The sequence below is a fragment of the Lonchura striata genome, chromosome 22 (assembly GCF_050655825.1).
Source record: "Lonchura striata isolate lonStrDom1 chromosome 22, ASM5065582v1, whole genome shotgun sequence".
Lineage (NCBI taxonomy): Eukaryota > Metazoa > Chordata > Aves > Passeriformes > Estrildidae > Lonchura > Lonchura striata.
The window spans coordinates 4469210-4485491 of NC_140724.1; the positions used below are offsets into that span (position 1 = coordinate 4469210).

A 16282-nucleotide genomic window follows, 5' to 3' on the forward strand; every position below is an offset into this window, starting at 1 on the left:
GAAATTTTGCATTAATAAACCCCTAAACTTAGACTGATAATTAAAAGCAGCCTTTATTTAAATCACAGCAAATACAGCTCAGGTAAGCACTGTTGAGTTTGCTTCAATCTGTGCTTAAAATTTTGGCAATTAGCATGCCCAGTGATTGCTAATTAAAGCCCTGCTGTGTGAATATGTTTGCTTCATGTGCTGTTTTTGCTCACTGCAGTCTCTGGAGTACAACATCTTCGAGGGCATGGAGTGCCGTGGGTCTCCCCTGGTGGTGATCAGCCAGGGCAAGATCGTGCTGGAGGATGGGAATCTGCACGTCACCGAGGGCTCTGGGAGGTACATCCCCAGGAAACCCTTCCCTGACTTCGTTTACAAACGCATCAAAGCCAGGAGCAGGGTGAGTGGCAGTGCTTGGCTGCACATTTGTTCTCGGCTGGAAAACAGATGCTGTCCCCTGGCTCGGGCAACACTGCTGTTCCCTGGATGGCAGCCACATTTATTTCATTCCTCTCTCACTTTTGCTCTTCACTCAAGTCATTACAGGAATATACTTTGGGTTGAGCTTGGGTTTTTTGCAGGTTTAATTTTTCTCTGTCTGGGGACAGCCAAACTGAAAATGTGTCCAGGAACCCTCGAATTTGAGTCAGACTACCCAGAACCCACCAGGTTTCTCCTGTCACAGGAAAACCTGTGTTTTCTTTCCCAGAGGTCCCAGGAAAAGTTAGCGTTAGCATTTATATATCAAAGTTCTCAACAGCAATTTAGAATTGTAATTTATTGTTACAGATATGCTGCTTTCCCTTCTGCCAGATACAATCAGATGCTCTTGTCTGGTGACTAATGAGTCACAGGCACAGCCTACAGACTGCTTAAAAGGAGCAGTGTTCTATTTTTAAGAGGCTAAAATAGTTGGAAAGTGATTCTGTAAAATGCACCCCTTCAAAACTGAACCTGTCTTCTGATATGCCTGAATTTGCCTGACAGGGGAGATGACACTGAACTCAGTTTCTGAGAAATGAAGAAGCTTATTTACAGATGAAATAATTTCTGAGAAAAAATTATTTTGGTGTTTGAAGTGTTGCCCTCTCCTGGACAACTCCTGAGCTGTGTTGGTTCTGCTGGCCACAAGTTGGTTCTGCTGGCCCACTCCTTGCAATTATCTTTCTTTGATTGTTCTTTTGAAGAAATTGCAAGTTATCAAAATTACAACCTGGCATAATTTAGCCCCATGGAGAACACATCCCTGGTTTCTGCTGTGTCCTCCAACAGAAATACATGTCTGACCCATAAATCAAAGTGGGCAGCATCTCAGCTGGAGTAATTGCATTTTTCCCAATCGGCAGCCCCAGGGCTGGCAGCTGAAGCCAGCCTGGCTCCTCTGGGCTGCCCTGCTGGTCTCAGCACTGCTCGACTTTTTGGGGATGAGTAATCAGGTGCATTTGAGACCTGTCAGGAGCCTTTAATCCAGTGGCAGGTAGGTTAGGATCATTAAAGGACAGCACCCTTGGGCCAGGGGACAGACTGGCTGGAGCCACAGCACATTCCATAGCACACACTAATTATCAGGCCTCTTGTCCTGCACAAAAATCTAAATCCAAAATAGGAATGCAACCTGTTCCAAACTCACAGTACCACACAGCAAGGATGATCCAAAAGGGTTTTTGGGAGTGCAGAGCCGCCAAGTCCATATTGCAAAGGACCTTGGGGTGCCCACGGACTCAGGGCCCCTCAACTCTCCCATCGTGGAAGGGGTTGAGCTGCACAAACACTGGTTTTGGCTTGTAGGAAAATAGTTGTTTGCTGCAAAACTGTTTGGGTTGGACAGAGACACAGATGTGTTTTGTATAGATAGATTTATATAGATACGGATATAAAATAGAACTAGATGTAGATGCAGATATAGAATGTTTAAATCTATATCTCTAGAATACAGATATAGATATAAAAATATAGCTATATAAATATGATATAATATAGGTAGAGATATAGGATAGATATAGATATAATGCAGATATAGAGCTAGATATTAAATAGAAATAGACATTATATAGATGTAGGTATAATACAGATATAATTATGTTACAGATAGATATAGATATATAAATATAGATATGGATATAATATAGCTATAAAATAGATACAGATACAAAATAAATACAGATAGAGAGCAGCTCCCCAGGGATGAGTACAGAGGGGATGCTGTGTACTTTCAAATTCTCTTACCAACAACCAATCCTGAAATGTGTATCCCTGGCTGAGCCACATCTGGGCAGGTGTTGGGCAGTGTTGTGGCTGTATTTTAAGGCAGTGTTGTGGCTGTTTTTGAAGGTTGTGTTGTGGCTGTATTTGAAGGTTGTGTTGTGGCTGTGTTTAAGGCAGTGTTGTGGCTGTGTTTAAGGCAGTGTTGTGGCTGTTTTTAAGGCAGTGTTGTGGCTGTTTTAAGGCAGTGTTGTGGCTGTATTTTAAGGCAGTGTTGTGGCTGTGTTTAAGGCAGTGTTGTGGCTGTGTTTGAAGGTTGTGTTGTGGCTGTGTTTGAAGGTTGTGTTGTGGCTGTATTTAAGGCAGTGTTGTGGCTGTTTTAAGGCAGTGTTGTGGCTGTATTTTAAGGCAGTGTTGTGGCTGTGTTTAAGGCAGTGTTGTGGCTGTGTTTAAGGCAGTGTTGTGGCTGTGTTTAAGGCAGTGTTGTGGCTGTTTTTAAGGCAGTGTTGTGGCTGTTTTAAGGCAGTGTTGTGGCTGTATTTTAAGGCAGTGTTGTGGCTGTGTTTAAGGCAGTGTTGTGGCTGTTTTAAGGCAGTGTTGTGGCTGTGTTTAAGGCAGTGTTGTGGCTGTGTTTAAGGCAGTGTTGTGGCTGTGTTTAAGGCAGTGTAGTGGCTGTATTTTAAGGCAGTGTTGTGGCTGTGTTTAAGGCAGTGTTGTGGCTGTATTTTAAGGCAGTGTTGTGGCTGTGTTTAAGGCAGTGTTGTGGCTGTGTTTAAGGCAGTGTTGTGGCTGTGTTTAAGGCAGTGTTGTGGCTGTTTTAAGGCAGTGTTGTGGCTGTATTTTAAAGCAGTGTTTCTCTCTCTCCCTGCAGCTGGCTGAGCTGAGGGGGGTGCCCCGAGGCCTCTATGATGGCCCCGTCTGTGAGGTGTCGGTGACACCCAAAACCGTCACACCAGCGTCCTCAGCCAAGACCTCTCCTGCCAAACAGCAGGCACCCCCCGTGAGGAACCTGCACCAGTCCGGGTTCAGCTTGTCTGGTATGTGATTTTGGGAATGATTTATTGCTGAGTGATTTACTGTTCTGAAATCGTGGCTGGTTTGTGGTCCCATGTTCTGAGCTGGGATAGGGGTGGAATCAGAGATGCTGTGGGGAGCTGGGAGCTTTTCCCTTTAGGGAGGGAGAAGAGTAGTACAGGAGCTGTCCTAAATTCCTGCTTCTTCTCATAATGTCCTATGAATGCTGAGCACTCCCACGTGTTCTGGGCTCAGCCCTTGGCTGTCTCTAGAGAGGGCAGATCATGGAATCCTGGAATGGTTTGGGTGGGAGGAGACCTTAAAGCCCATTCAGTCCCACCTCCTGCCATGGGCAGGGACATCTTCCACTATCCCAGGCTGCTCCAAGCTGCATCTAACCTGCCTTTGACACTTGCAGGCATGGAGCAGCCACAGCTCCTCTGCGAATTTCATCCCAGCTCCTCTCCACCCTCAGAGGGAGGAATTTCTTCCCAGTATCTCATCTAACTCTGCCCTCTTTCAGCTTAAGACCATGCCAACTGTGTTTAGAAATGGGAATTTTCTGGTTTTAAGGGGCTCTAGCAAAAAACCCTTTTTCTTTTAAGATGACACACTGTGCCAGCTGAGAGCAGCTGTGGATCTGGGATGTGGGAGGTTTGATTTCTCAGCTGGTGTTGCAGTTGCAAGAAGGGCAGACTATAGAAAGGGATAGGAGAGCTGGCTAAGGGATAATCATTCATCCAGCTCTTGCTGTGCAGGGCTTGCTGCTTCAGGTGCTCAGGGCAGAGATGTTATTAATGCAGAACAGATTCCAGCAGATTTCAGGCAATGTGGGCCAGTGAAGGCTTTTCCTCCAAAGACAGAATCACAGAATGGTCCAGGCTGGAAAAGCCCTCTGAGAGCAAATGCAGCCCTTAAGGGGCTCAAAGTGCCACACCCACATGGATTTTAAACCTGGCAGAGTTGGTGACTCCTCCTCTCTCTCCCACAGGGGCACAGATCGATGACAACATCCCACGCCGCACCACCCAGCGCATCGTGGCCCCGCCGGGCGGCCGTGCCAACATCACCAGCTTGGGCTAAGGAAAGAACCCTCCTGTGCCCGCTGGGTACACCTGGGGGGGACCTGGAGACCCTTTTTGATTCTTTTAGAGCCTGTGACGGTTACTGCGGGCACCCAGTGTGGGGAGGGGCTGAAGTAAAAGCGCCTCTTTTCAGTCCCCTCAGGTTCCTTCCTCATCTTCACCAACCCCTCACACTTCCTCCCCCCTCAGCCCCTTACACATTTAAAGAAATAAACCCTGTTTTGACACCTCTGACATGAAAAGAGTAAATGTAAAGAGGGTATTTGAGATACATGGTCTCTGTCCTATTCAGCATCTTTCTTTTAGTAAAGGAAGGATAAAGTGAATTTCCCAGGAGCTGCCTTCAAGACACACACACACACAAAAAAAGAAAGAAATAAAAAGAAATGCACATAAAAGCTTTTTTTTTTTTTTTTAATGTCAAGCAGAAGAGTAGTTCAAGGGTTTTAAACTGGATATTCTGTAGGGCTCTGTGTTCCAGCAGAATTAGCTAGGCAAGCACGGAGGGACAGGAATCCCAGCCTGTCCATGACCATTCTCCACCACCAGCTCTGAGGTCACTCACTAGATGCTGCCAGGAGAGAGAAACACGAGGCAGCACTAGGAATGGCAGAGAACATCACCCCAGCCAGCGAGTGAGCCAGAATCCTTGGGGACTTCCGTTCTGTTCACTTGGTTTTTCCTTGGTTTCTTTATTTCTTCTGGATTTTTGCTGCAGATTAGGTCCTTGAGGAAACTTCTTTTTAAATGTTTGTGTGTGTGTTTTTAATATGTTTGTATCATTGTGTTTACGAAGCCTTATCTGAGAACTGGGAGTCTCCCTGTTCTTCCCAAACCTCATCCAAGTAAGAGACTCCTGCCAGTGTCACTGCCACTGCCACCCTGGTACTTCAGGTGTCCCTTAGTTGCATTTTCCAGCCATTTCTTGTCACGTAGCTGCAGTAAGGGCATGGAGCAGGTCCATAGGATCTTCAGTCCATCATGTCTTGAGCTGGTGCAAACAGATGAGCTGGACACCATCTGAAGCTGCTGGGATGGAGTATCTGGAAGAGTTTGTAGCAGTCAGTTTTTCTTCTGCCCCTGAAGGTGGGTATGGATGGTCAGGGAGCTGTGGGCAAAGAGCAACATGTTGCTTGAAAGGTTTTTGTAGCAGAAACCCCCTCCCTGGCCATCAAGGAGAGGTTATTTAAAGCTTTGAGGGTTTATCTTTAGCTCTCAAAGGGCAGTCAGGGAGTGTGTGCTGAGCACCTGTGGCAATTCCAGTCCAAGTCCAGCTGCTGTAACTGAGAGCTGGCTGGGTCCCCAGCAGCTGAGAATCTCTTGTTCGAATGTCACAGCTACTCAGCCCTGCAGGAATCCTGCACATCCCCCTGGGAAGGTCTGGCTGTTCCCCACCCAGCATTTGAGACCCTCAGTGGTCCTTAAAGGAATGCCTCAGCTCTGGGGTCTGGGTGTTTAACCACCCTCTGGGCTTGAAGGTCTGGTAGCTCTGGGACTGGAGGCTTCTTGTTTTTGGGACATGGAGGATCAACCTGCACTGTCAGATCCCTGCTTAGGCATAGCTGGAGGGCTCAGCAGTCCCAAGGACTCGTCTTGGCACAGAGAGCTTTTATTACCACAGCACTGCCTCCACTGTCTGCCTGCCCTGCCACTTGGCTGCATCTTCTGCTCCCTCTTCTCTTTATGCTTTGCCATCTCCATCAACCTTGTTTTTCCATACTTGTATTTTCTTAAATGGTGTTTACAGGTTCTTTGAGGAAAAAAACCCTATATATATATCTATATATATATATATATGAAGGCTTTCAAGAAACAAATACCGAATTTGTTGTTATGAGGTATCAATGCTGGGATTTGCAAAGTGTCTGGAAGCTACTTAGCTACCAAACCTTCCCAGCTGCAGCACCTAAACTCTTTAGGCCCCTTTGAACATGAAAGTTAAGAAAAACTTTGCCATATTCCTCCACGCATTTTGCATTTAGGTTCAACTCCTGGGTCTTCTAGTTTTGCATAAAGAGTTTGCACTTTGTTAAGTAATCCATGAACTTAATATATATATTGCAGCTATTTTCATTTTTAATTTTTTTTCTTTGTCACCTGTATGTTAAAATCAATTTGAACGAGTTGGGGAGAAAAAAAAAGAATTGTGGATCCGTTTCAATTCTACGAAACACTTGCGGCTCTTCAGTATTCACTTAAGTCTTCCTTTTTTTTTTTTCCTTCACTGACTCATGATTACTTGTTAAATTTTAATTTGTTCTTGAAAAGGAAAGGAAAAAAAAATCACAAAAAAAAGTTTTTTGCAGGCTATGTAAGCATGTTTTTTTCTGTGAGAGCTCGTTCGCTTTGTGTCTGTTTAATGAATGTCATATGTAAATGCTAAAAAAAAAAAAAGACGATGACTTAGTTAATTAATTAACCGCAGTGACTTGAAGCTCTAAAAATAATAAAAAGAAAAAAGTAGGATTTAATACTAGCTGGATTTAACCCTTGGATTTGTGATTGTGAACCATGAGTGGAGGAGCTGTAAGTGCTAAAGCTGATCATGTGTGTAGACAAAGAGGAGTACTGATATTTGATCATTGTCTCAATGGCAAAAACAACCCCCCATCCCAGCCCCAAGTCTTGTGTTTTATTCCTTAAGAACTCTGTGTTATATTACCATGGGAACTCCTAATAAAGAAGAAATGTTGTTGTTTCAGTTTGTGTACCTGCGCGTTGTGTGCCGCTGCATTCTGGGCTGTTGCCTTCAGCACGGGCAACCAGCCCTGAAAACCAGGCTGAGGTGGAGCTGTGCAGGGGCAGAGCTGGGGAGGAGCTCCCGTGGTGATGCTGAAGATGAATTGATGGGCCCTGGAGTAGTTTCCTCTGGAGAAAGTGAGCTGTGACTGAGGGTACTTCGTTTAAAACAGCTTTTGGCAAAGCTGAGACAGTTGGCTGAAATATCCTGCATTGCACGGATCACTGACGGATTGTGAGCAAAAGCCCCTAAAAGTGTTGGCCTTGCTCTCAGCCCCGCAGTGTGGATCTGCTTAGACCCTCTGCCAGCCAAGGAATGGTGAAAAAAGCACAGCTGTAAATAGGAGCCACAGGCAGCAGCTGAGTGGGGAGAATTGGAGCTGGCTGGAACAGCTCCCGTGGAACTTGGGGTGGTGGTGCTTGGGATTTGCAGGAAAAACACCAGTGGAACTTGGGGTGGTGATGTTTGGGTTTTAGAGGGAAAACACCAGTGGAACTTGGGGGAATAGTTGTTGGGTTTTACAGGAAAAACACCAGTGGAGCTTCCTGTGGTGGTCGTTGGGTTTTACAGGAAAGCCACCAGCAGAACTTGGGGTGGTGGTTGGATTCCACTGTCACAGGGTCAAGCTTCCCTGTCAGCTGCTCAGAATGTTGGATGTTGCATCCCTAGACCCACCAGCTCAACCCTCTGGGGGACCTTCCCCCTACTCTGAGGACAGTTGAAGTTTGTGACTGACTTTGTGAGGAGTTTTAGCTCTTGTTCCTCATCTGAACAAACCCAGATGTTGGGGTGCTCTGTGAAATGTACTGAGCTTCCTCCACACAGCTTTAAACTTGGCACCCCACAGAGTGGTTTTTCCTTATCACCTGCTGTGAAGGGGTCAGTGGTCATCCCCTGGTGAAGAGACCTCTGGTTAACATGAGGATCCTGGCTCTGGCACCAGTGACAGGCTGTTATTTGGCTACTCACATCTTAAATTAAGTATTAGTATCTGTGCAATCAGATGACATGAAGCAGGGTTGGTGGGTAGCTCTATATAAGATTTATCAGCTAATCCCAACCATAATATCCCAGTGAAAGATGCATTCAGCCTGAAGCACTGTTGCTCAGTTAACAAACATATGCAGAGCCTCTGCTTGGTTTTATTCTATCATTAATTTTTTCCTCCAGTACCTGAACTGAAATGGAAGAAACCTCTTCCTGAGGAAATAAATGTCAGGGACTCAGAAAGCTGTTGGAACTGGCAGAGTAGAGAAGGTTTTAAGGTCAGGAAGGATTGCCAGCAGCCAGATCTAAACCAAATATGTGCTGTGGGATCAAGGCAGGGAGAAAGCTCAGGAGGTTATTTGGGTCAGTGGGACAGCCCTGGTTTGCTGCTTCACAGGAGCACAGGAATAGTTTTATTTGGGCAGCCCCTTAATCCAGGTAATTCCTGATCTGGCAGCCCACAGCTCGTTAATTGGTGTTAATTTGATTCTCTGCCGGCCCACTGTGTAAAGTCCAAATTAGATTTAATCTGACCTTAACATCAGTGGAGTGTTCTGTGGCTGAAAGGAATAGAAATAAAGGAGGTGATGAATGTGACTCTGACCTGGAACAGGAGCTGTCAGTTATCAGAGATGGGGACAATGCAGCCTGATTTATCCCTTGGTGGCAGAGCAGGAAATGTCACTGTGCTATAGAAGCTTTAGGATCCGTTTTCCTCCTTTTTTTTTTAGCCCCACATTTGCTGGTTTTGCTCAGCACCATCAGCAGCAGGACATGGGGGAAGGTAAAGGTTCAGCCATGGGCAAGGACACCTCCCACTGTCCCAGGCTGCTCAAACCTGGCCTTGGACACTTCCAGGGATCAGGGGCAGCCACAGCTTCTCTGATAAACCCATCCTAGCCCCTCACCGCCCTCACAGAGAGCAATTTCTTCCTAAAATCCCACCTAGCCCTGCTCTCTGGCAGTGGGAATCCATTCCGTGTCCTTTCCCTCCATCCTTGTCCCCAGTCCCACTCCAGCTTTCCTGGAGCCCCTTCGGGCACTGGAAGGGCTCTGAGCTCTCCCTGCATCCTTCTCCTCTTCAGGTGAACAGCCTCAGCTCTCCCAGCCTGGCTCCAGAGCAGAGAAGGATCTGCTCATTAAATCCACTCGGGATTTGCTCCTCTCGTTTCCACAGGAGGGCACCAGATACCCGCGTTTAAATCGAGTTTTTATTCTTTTCCTGAGGCTCTTGTGTCCCTTCATGTTCACATCACTTCTTTCCAAAGCATAAAGGCCTTGGCATTTTTGTATGATGCTTTTCAAGACCAAAAGCCACCATATTTAGCATTATCCTGAATAATGGTGTAATGAAATATCCCACATGTGTGCTTTAATCCAGTTTTATTTTGTCTTTTCCTCTAACAAGTCAGAGCAGCCTTGCTGCTTGGGTGCAGGGGGGACCCTGGGGGACGTGACCAGGGTTTAGCAGACAATTTAAAATCTTGTGGCAAGCATGTTTCTCTCCCTCTCAGGATTTTTCATAGAGGTGCACAGAGAGAAATGAAAGAGAAAACAATTTCTAGTTCTGCTCCTTGTTTTTCCCATGTGGAATGTGTTTGGAGAATTGCTTACCTGGGGTGAGTGCTTAATTAAATTCTGGTAAGGATTGTTTGAGCCTGATGGCCAATCCAACCCACCTGGGGCTGGACTCTGGAGAGGGTCACGAGTTGTGTTAGAGAAAGTAGTGTGTAGTTTTAGTAACTTTCTTTTTCTATAGTATTTTAATGTATTTTAGCATAGTTATAATAAAGAAATCATTCAGCCTTCTGAATTGAGGCAGACATCGTCATTTCTTCCCATTGGCTTTGCCTGCATTTACAATAAAATCTCCTGGGAATTTTATACTGTAAGAAACAGAGTGAAAAAACTCTCCCAAATCAGGCATGGGGATGAGCCCTTCTAGCACAGGAGGCTTGGAGGGATCACCATTAATTTTCCAACCTCCCTCCTCTAATTCGGGACACCATCCCAGGGTGTTCCAAACCCCATCCAGCCCGGCCTTGACACTTCCAGGGATCCAGGGACGGCCACAGCTTCTCTGGGAATTCCACCCCAGCCCCTCCTCACCCTCACAGTGCTCCCGAGGTTGTGTCCCTGCAGGTGACACCCTTCCTCCTTCCAGTGTGCCAGGGACAGATCTGTTTGTTTGCAGCAGACTATTTTTACAGCACCTGAATTCATCAATCTCTCCCAAAATAACATTGGAGGCATGGGAATAAAAATGTTCCAGCTCGTGATGGATAGGACTCAGCACCCGAGTGAAAACTTTATTCACTTGTGTTTTTCTGGCAAAAATCCTCAATCAAAGAGTAGAGAGGGTCTCTTCACCCTGACCAGCAAACACAGGTGGAACCCAACTCCTGCACAGACCTTTTGTGGTTTTTAGGCAGGCAATCTGTCGTTATTAAATATCACTCTTGTAGTGCTGCAGAGTTGTGTTGGGATGGTGAATAATAGAGGATTCATCAGTGCAGCCCTGAAAAATCTCCCACTTTGTGTAGCTGATTGGGTCATAATCTGGGAACAAAAGAGAGGGGGGATATCAGGAAAAAAAAAAGAAAAAATTAAGTTTTTGCCCTTTTTGCTCCAGGGGAGCTCCTCCAGTGCTACCAGACACATCCTCTGTCACTGAAGGCTCACCTTCCCAGCACGCTGAGCTTGGCTGGTGGGTTTTATTTTTTCCTAATCCAGTTTTAGAACAGTTTTCCTGATATTTCATTCAGCAACAGCCACCAGAGGGCAAAAGCCCTTCATCCCTGGCTGGAGACATCTCCCTGTGCATCCATCCTGGACTGAAAAATTACTTAAATCAATAATAGGATTTCCATCCATTTCAGCGCTCTTTGGATTGAGTCCTAGAGTTCTTTAAAAAACACAAAGCAAAGCCAGCAGGATGTTTTATATAAACTTAGAAACAAGGTTTTATAAACTGCAAAAAGCCCCTGGCATTTATGTGCTTTGGGATTTGCTGTAACCTGTCACTTGGCTATGAAATGGGCCTTTTTATTTATAATAAATTTATTTCCTAAATACCCAACGTATTATGAACCAACCACGGCAACAGAGGGGACATAACCCAAAGCCCTGCAACTTTATGAGATCAACCTCTCAGCACTGTGAGATCATGCAAGGATCTTTGCATTGGTGGCACTTGTATCTACAAGCATCAATTTTTCTTCTGGTCAGAGAAGAGGAGGAAGTGAGGACGAGTGAGGGAAAACAACAAAAGTCAGTAGATAAAGAGGTACTGGAAAAAGCTGTGATTGAGTGGGAGACCCAAATAGAGAGAGAGGGCCCTTGCTTCCAGACACAGAGAATAGAACCCTTGCTTTAGAGCAGCCTGTCCTTAGAGGACTGCACCCCATGGACTAGTGACCTGTTGGAACTCCAAATGTCCCTCAGACATTTCTGGAGGTTCCGGGCCCAGGTCAGAAGCATTTGAGACCCTGGCAGGCAGCTGCAAACAGCTGTGATTTTAGGATTGAACATGGAATGATTCACCAACCTTGCAGGGAGAACAAGAAGTCACAAAAGTTTAGATATTAGAGTAGAAGTAGTCACAAAGTAGAGGGAAGAATTTCTGAGTGCTGTACAGGGGGGGTTTTGGTTTTGTACATGGGGGTCAGAGGGTTTAAGATGGATTTGGGATTTGGGCCTTCCCTGTCCTCCCTCTTTCTCCTTCCTCACCTCGATGTTCTTGGTGATGTTGGCACTCACAGGTTGGTTTAGAGTAGAAAGGCACCATTTAATATAGGGAATAGGCATTGGGAAAAACTGTGAACATGTAACACGTAATGTACCATATAAAAGAGAGCAGCAACCCTGGGTGGAGGGAGAAAAGAAGAAATTAGGGGACAGAGAGGATGTCAGGGTGTGTGTGTGCCTCTGCCTGAGCTCTGAGCAAACCACAGCAGCCCCAGGAGAAAATCTTTTAGATAACTTGCAATAAACTGCCTTGAGACCAACAACAGAGACTGCTGAGCCTTTCTTTGGAAGCTCGGGTTGGAGGAGAGACTTTTCCACCACACGGAGCCCCTGAACCAGGCCGGGGTTCCGACAGTGAGCCACCCCACAGCAATTTTAGGAAGACTGCCCATTGGAGGGACCCCATGGCACAGCAGAGGGAAGACTCCTCTCCCTGAGCAAACAAAAGAACTCAGGTGATGAACTGACCCAAACTCCCACGCCCTGTCTCCCTGCACTGTCTGTGGGAAAGGGGGAGATGCTGGGGGGGAGAGGGGGAAGTGTTTTCAAGGCTTATTTTACATTGGGATCAATGGGATGGGGTGGATGGTGTGGGTTGGCATCAATGCCATCAATGGGATGGGATCAATGGTATCAATGGGAACAATAGGATTATCCTCCTCTGACTGTGTTAATAACAAATTTACCTTGTAGCTTTAAATTTGGGCCTGTTTTGCCCTTAGAGTGGAAGTCCTTTCTCAGCTCATGAGCCCTTTGTTAACATTTTCCCTCTCCTGTGCCCAGCTGTGACAAATGAAGGTAAGCAAACCTTCATGTGTGCCTGGCATCTGGCCAGGGTCCCACCATGACAAGGGAGGTGACCAGGGGTTCTGGGGGGGGTTAGGCATCATCTCTTGGCAGCACTAGGGGCATATCATTCTCAGGAATCATCAGGAGACTTGCAATATGTCCAGATCCATATAGAAATATAGCTTGGGATGAGATTTATATTCAGATATTTCCTGGGTAGACACAGCAGGCATGTCACAAATGAAACAACAACCCAACCAAACCTTGTAATTTAATTTAACTGCCTCTCTTTGGGGTATGTGTCATGCATTCAGAATCAGGCAGCTGAATTCCCAATCAAATGTTCCTTGGATATAACAACAGAGTTTAAGGCATAGAAGTGCCTGAAAATAGCTTGCTAACAGCCCCATGGAACCTGTGCTTTTGGCAAAAGGAGGAGGCAATTTATGGGTCTGGGCTCAGTGCTCATAAATAAGTGCATGTTCCTTTTCCTCTGCGCTGGCAGGGGTTTGGCTGCTCATATTCTATATAATTTCTCATACACACCATAAATTCTCATACAACTCCTCAGGCAGTTGATGGGAATGCACAGGCTTTTTGGGGATGTGAATTTATCCTGTTTGAACTGGCACGAGTTCTCTGTGTGTACCTTGTGAGGAAATTCTTCCTGCACTGAGTACTCCAAATCCACTTCTGCTTCACCAGCCTGAACCTGACAAGCTGCTTGTTTTACTGAATTTGCTTGAAATATTGTTTTCCATAAAGGGAACAGCAGCAAACAAAAATTTTAGATTATTGCCTTCATATTTTTTGCTATCTGGTAGCAGCAAAAGTGATTTTTGAAGTAGATAAACAGTAATGGAGTAATTGAAGTAGATAAATAGTCTGGAGAGGAGAAAAAAATAGGAAAAATAGCATTTCCCAGGGTTTCACTCGAGACAATGGATGAGCATTGTTCTGCTGGTGTTTGTTTATAAAGAAAACAGCAAAATGAGCTGGATTTCATCTGGGACTTGATGTTTTACTGTAAGAAAGCTGAAAGAGCAGAGTAAGGACCTGGGTGCCAAATAAAATTGCTCAAAGGTTTTTTTAAGAATTTCAAAATTTTACAGTAGAAATGTAAGTTTAATTCCTTTATTCAGTTTGCACCTTGCTCCAACTAAACCCCACTAAGATCAGAAGTATTGGGAAGAATTTTTACCTTATCGTCTGCCTAAAATGTTTGTTGAAAGGGGGAAGACAAAACTGTATGAATAATTTGGAGAAAAAAAAAAACCACCAGACTTACAGCTCACATATCCCAAAGCATCCATTCCCCCCCAATAATTTATTTGTTCACCTTAGCAAGATTTCATATACATTCAGTATTTTGTTCAGGAAATTACCAGCATGAACTGTTGAAACATGATAAAGCTGGAAAACAGCATGTAGAAAATTCAATGACACGGGAATACCACATTCAGAAAATGCAGTACCTGCTTCAGGAAAAATCTTTTAAAACCAGCCAAACTTATACAACATGCAGGCAAAAAGCTGCTGTAAGAAGGAAGAAAAACAAACAAACAAACAAACAAAAAAAAGCCCCCCCCAAAAGCCCAAATCAGCTTGTATACAATTCCCACAGTTGTACTGTCAGGAAGAATTGAGTGAAATTCAGGGAGGTTTTCTATCATTGAATTTCACTGAGAATTCAGTGAAATTCAGGGAGGTTTTCTATCACTGGCTGAGTGGACTTACTTTGAAAGTGGAAATACGCTGAAATATTGGGCAGGTTTGTGTTTTCCCACTTCAGAAAATGGTTTACTAGGGGTGAATTTTGGCAGCTGATAAGAAATCTGGATTAATGCAAGAAAGTCTCATTCTTTGGACGAGACGTTGAGCACTGTAAAATTATGTTTATTTTCACTATTAACATGTGGAGGATTTTGACTCTGAAAAAGACCTTGATGTTACCATGAGGATAAAGGAGAGGCCGTGACTCATCCTGGGTTTGAGCCCGGTGTTGCACTGAGAGGGAAATGTTCATTAAGTGGAGCTTTGAGCCCTTGTGGGACTGACAGATAAGTTCTTTCTCATGTGATGGTTGCCATCCATAGCTCTCCTCCTCAGCAATTAATTTCCCCTTAGCACACATTTGCTATTTGCTCCTTCTCTGTCAGCATGAGAAATATGCAGTGTGCTCTGCAGAGAAGGAATGACATTTCACTCCAATCCCCAGGACAAGTGCTCCATCTCCTCCCAGGAAATCAGAGATTCGATTACATCTGCCAAGCTGGGGGGAAGGTCTCTATTTTAATGCACCACAGGCTACCTCTGTAGTGCCTTGTGTTTTTTGTAGCACTGTCATATGTGAAATACCTTCATAAATATCTGAGTGTGTGAGAGGTGCAGGCAGAGAGCAGATGCTGCTGTCTCACGACCTGTTGGATTTTTTTCCTTCTGAGAAAGGATAACACTGGTGCAGGTCCCAAATTTGCCTGGAGCTAAGTGCAACACTTTGAAGACCAACTGGCTTTCCTCTTTGGCTCTGCTGTCAGAAGAGACCATCCAGGAAAAATTGGTGTCAACACCCTGTCCCCTCGAGTTAGTTTTCAACATTGTCCTCCTTATCCAAACCATATCAAGACAGGAAAGAAGATCAAGGTATCTCTGGGTAGGATGTGGAGATAATTACCCAGCATGGATTGAGCCTGGGACAGCTGAAACCTGGAGAGGATGGTGGGATGTCAGAGCCATCACTCTGAGGTTTCATCAGAACACATCCCCTGCTGGGTCAGTGTAGGTCAGTGGATGTGGCTTTGAGCAGAACTCCTGGCACTCCACTGCTCTCCCTTCCCATCTGGGCCCTCTCTGATCTCTGCTCTGTGCTCCTGCCAGGTTCACACGACAGAATCCTGATGCTGGGAAGGTTTTACAAGTGATGATTGATGACCAGCTTCTGGGAAAACCTCTTGTCCTCTTGTCCTGTTCATGCTTTTAGACAGATATGTTCAGCCTCTGTGACTGCAGCTCTTTCACCAGTGCCAAGTTCACTTTAAATAACAGTAAAAATTGGGCTGATGAAATCTGCACTCTTTTTTACTGTGTTTTCTAGAGCTCCTTCTCAGTCCAAATACCCACCAAAATGACAAGTGCCAATGACCCTTCTTGCAACAAGGGAACAGGGCAGTTTTCCTGCAGAAATTCTCTGAGGGAGCCAAAGAAATGATGGGTTTGCTGTTACTGACAAACCTGGCAGCAGCAGAGGTGTGGCTGGGATCAGGCTCACCTGATGCTGAGGACCAGGAGCTTTTCAGAGTCACTGGACACAGAGAGGTTCTTTAGAATCTGTTTGGTGACAAAAAAAAAGGATGAAGATGAGACCAAGACTTCATTATTCCAACCTCTGTCTCTGCCATGCAGGAGAACGGTGTGACAACCACATCCATCATGATATTTATCTTCATCTTACAGGGTCAGGTTATATTGCTGCATCAGAATTGCTCTGGAGTCGAATTAATTCAGCTGTGGAAGCCTCCATGTGTAGCTCCACAACAACTCCTTGCCTGACACCGTGAAACCTCAATAAATCTGAAATTACTCTAGCAGCCCTGTGTAAATCTCCCAGCTTCAAAGAAGAGATGGCAAAAAGGTTCTTACTGTCATAAAACAAATATTGGTTGTAGAATAAGACAGGGTTGGGCACCAAGACTGTGCAGTGAATACTTTAAATCTTGCCAGTCTTGCTCAA

At 45.2% G+C, this 16282-nt stretch overlaps 1 protein-coding gene across 4 annotated transcripts in view; it reads left to right on the plus strand.

Annotated features, from left to right (window-relative positions):
* DPYSL2 (dihydropyrimidinase like 2) overlaps nt 1-4703 on the plus strand; it is a 55998-nt gene extending 51295 nt beyond the window's left edge. For all 4 annotated transcript variants that reach the window (XM_085559234.1, XM_085559235.1, XM_021546272.3 and 1 more), the window contains 3 exons: nt 209-388; nt 3062-3227; nt 4196-4703. In XM_085559234.1, the coding sequence (XP_085415360.1) occupies nt 209-388; nt 3062-3227; nt 4196-4287 (438 nt within the window). In that variant the 3' untranslated portion in view covers nt 4288-4703. The remainder of the gene's footprint in view (nt 1-208; nt 389-3061; nt 3228-4195) is intronic.
* The last annotated feature ends 11579 nt before the right edge of the window (nt 4704-16282 follow it).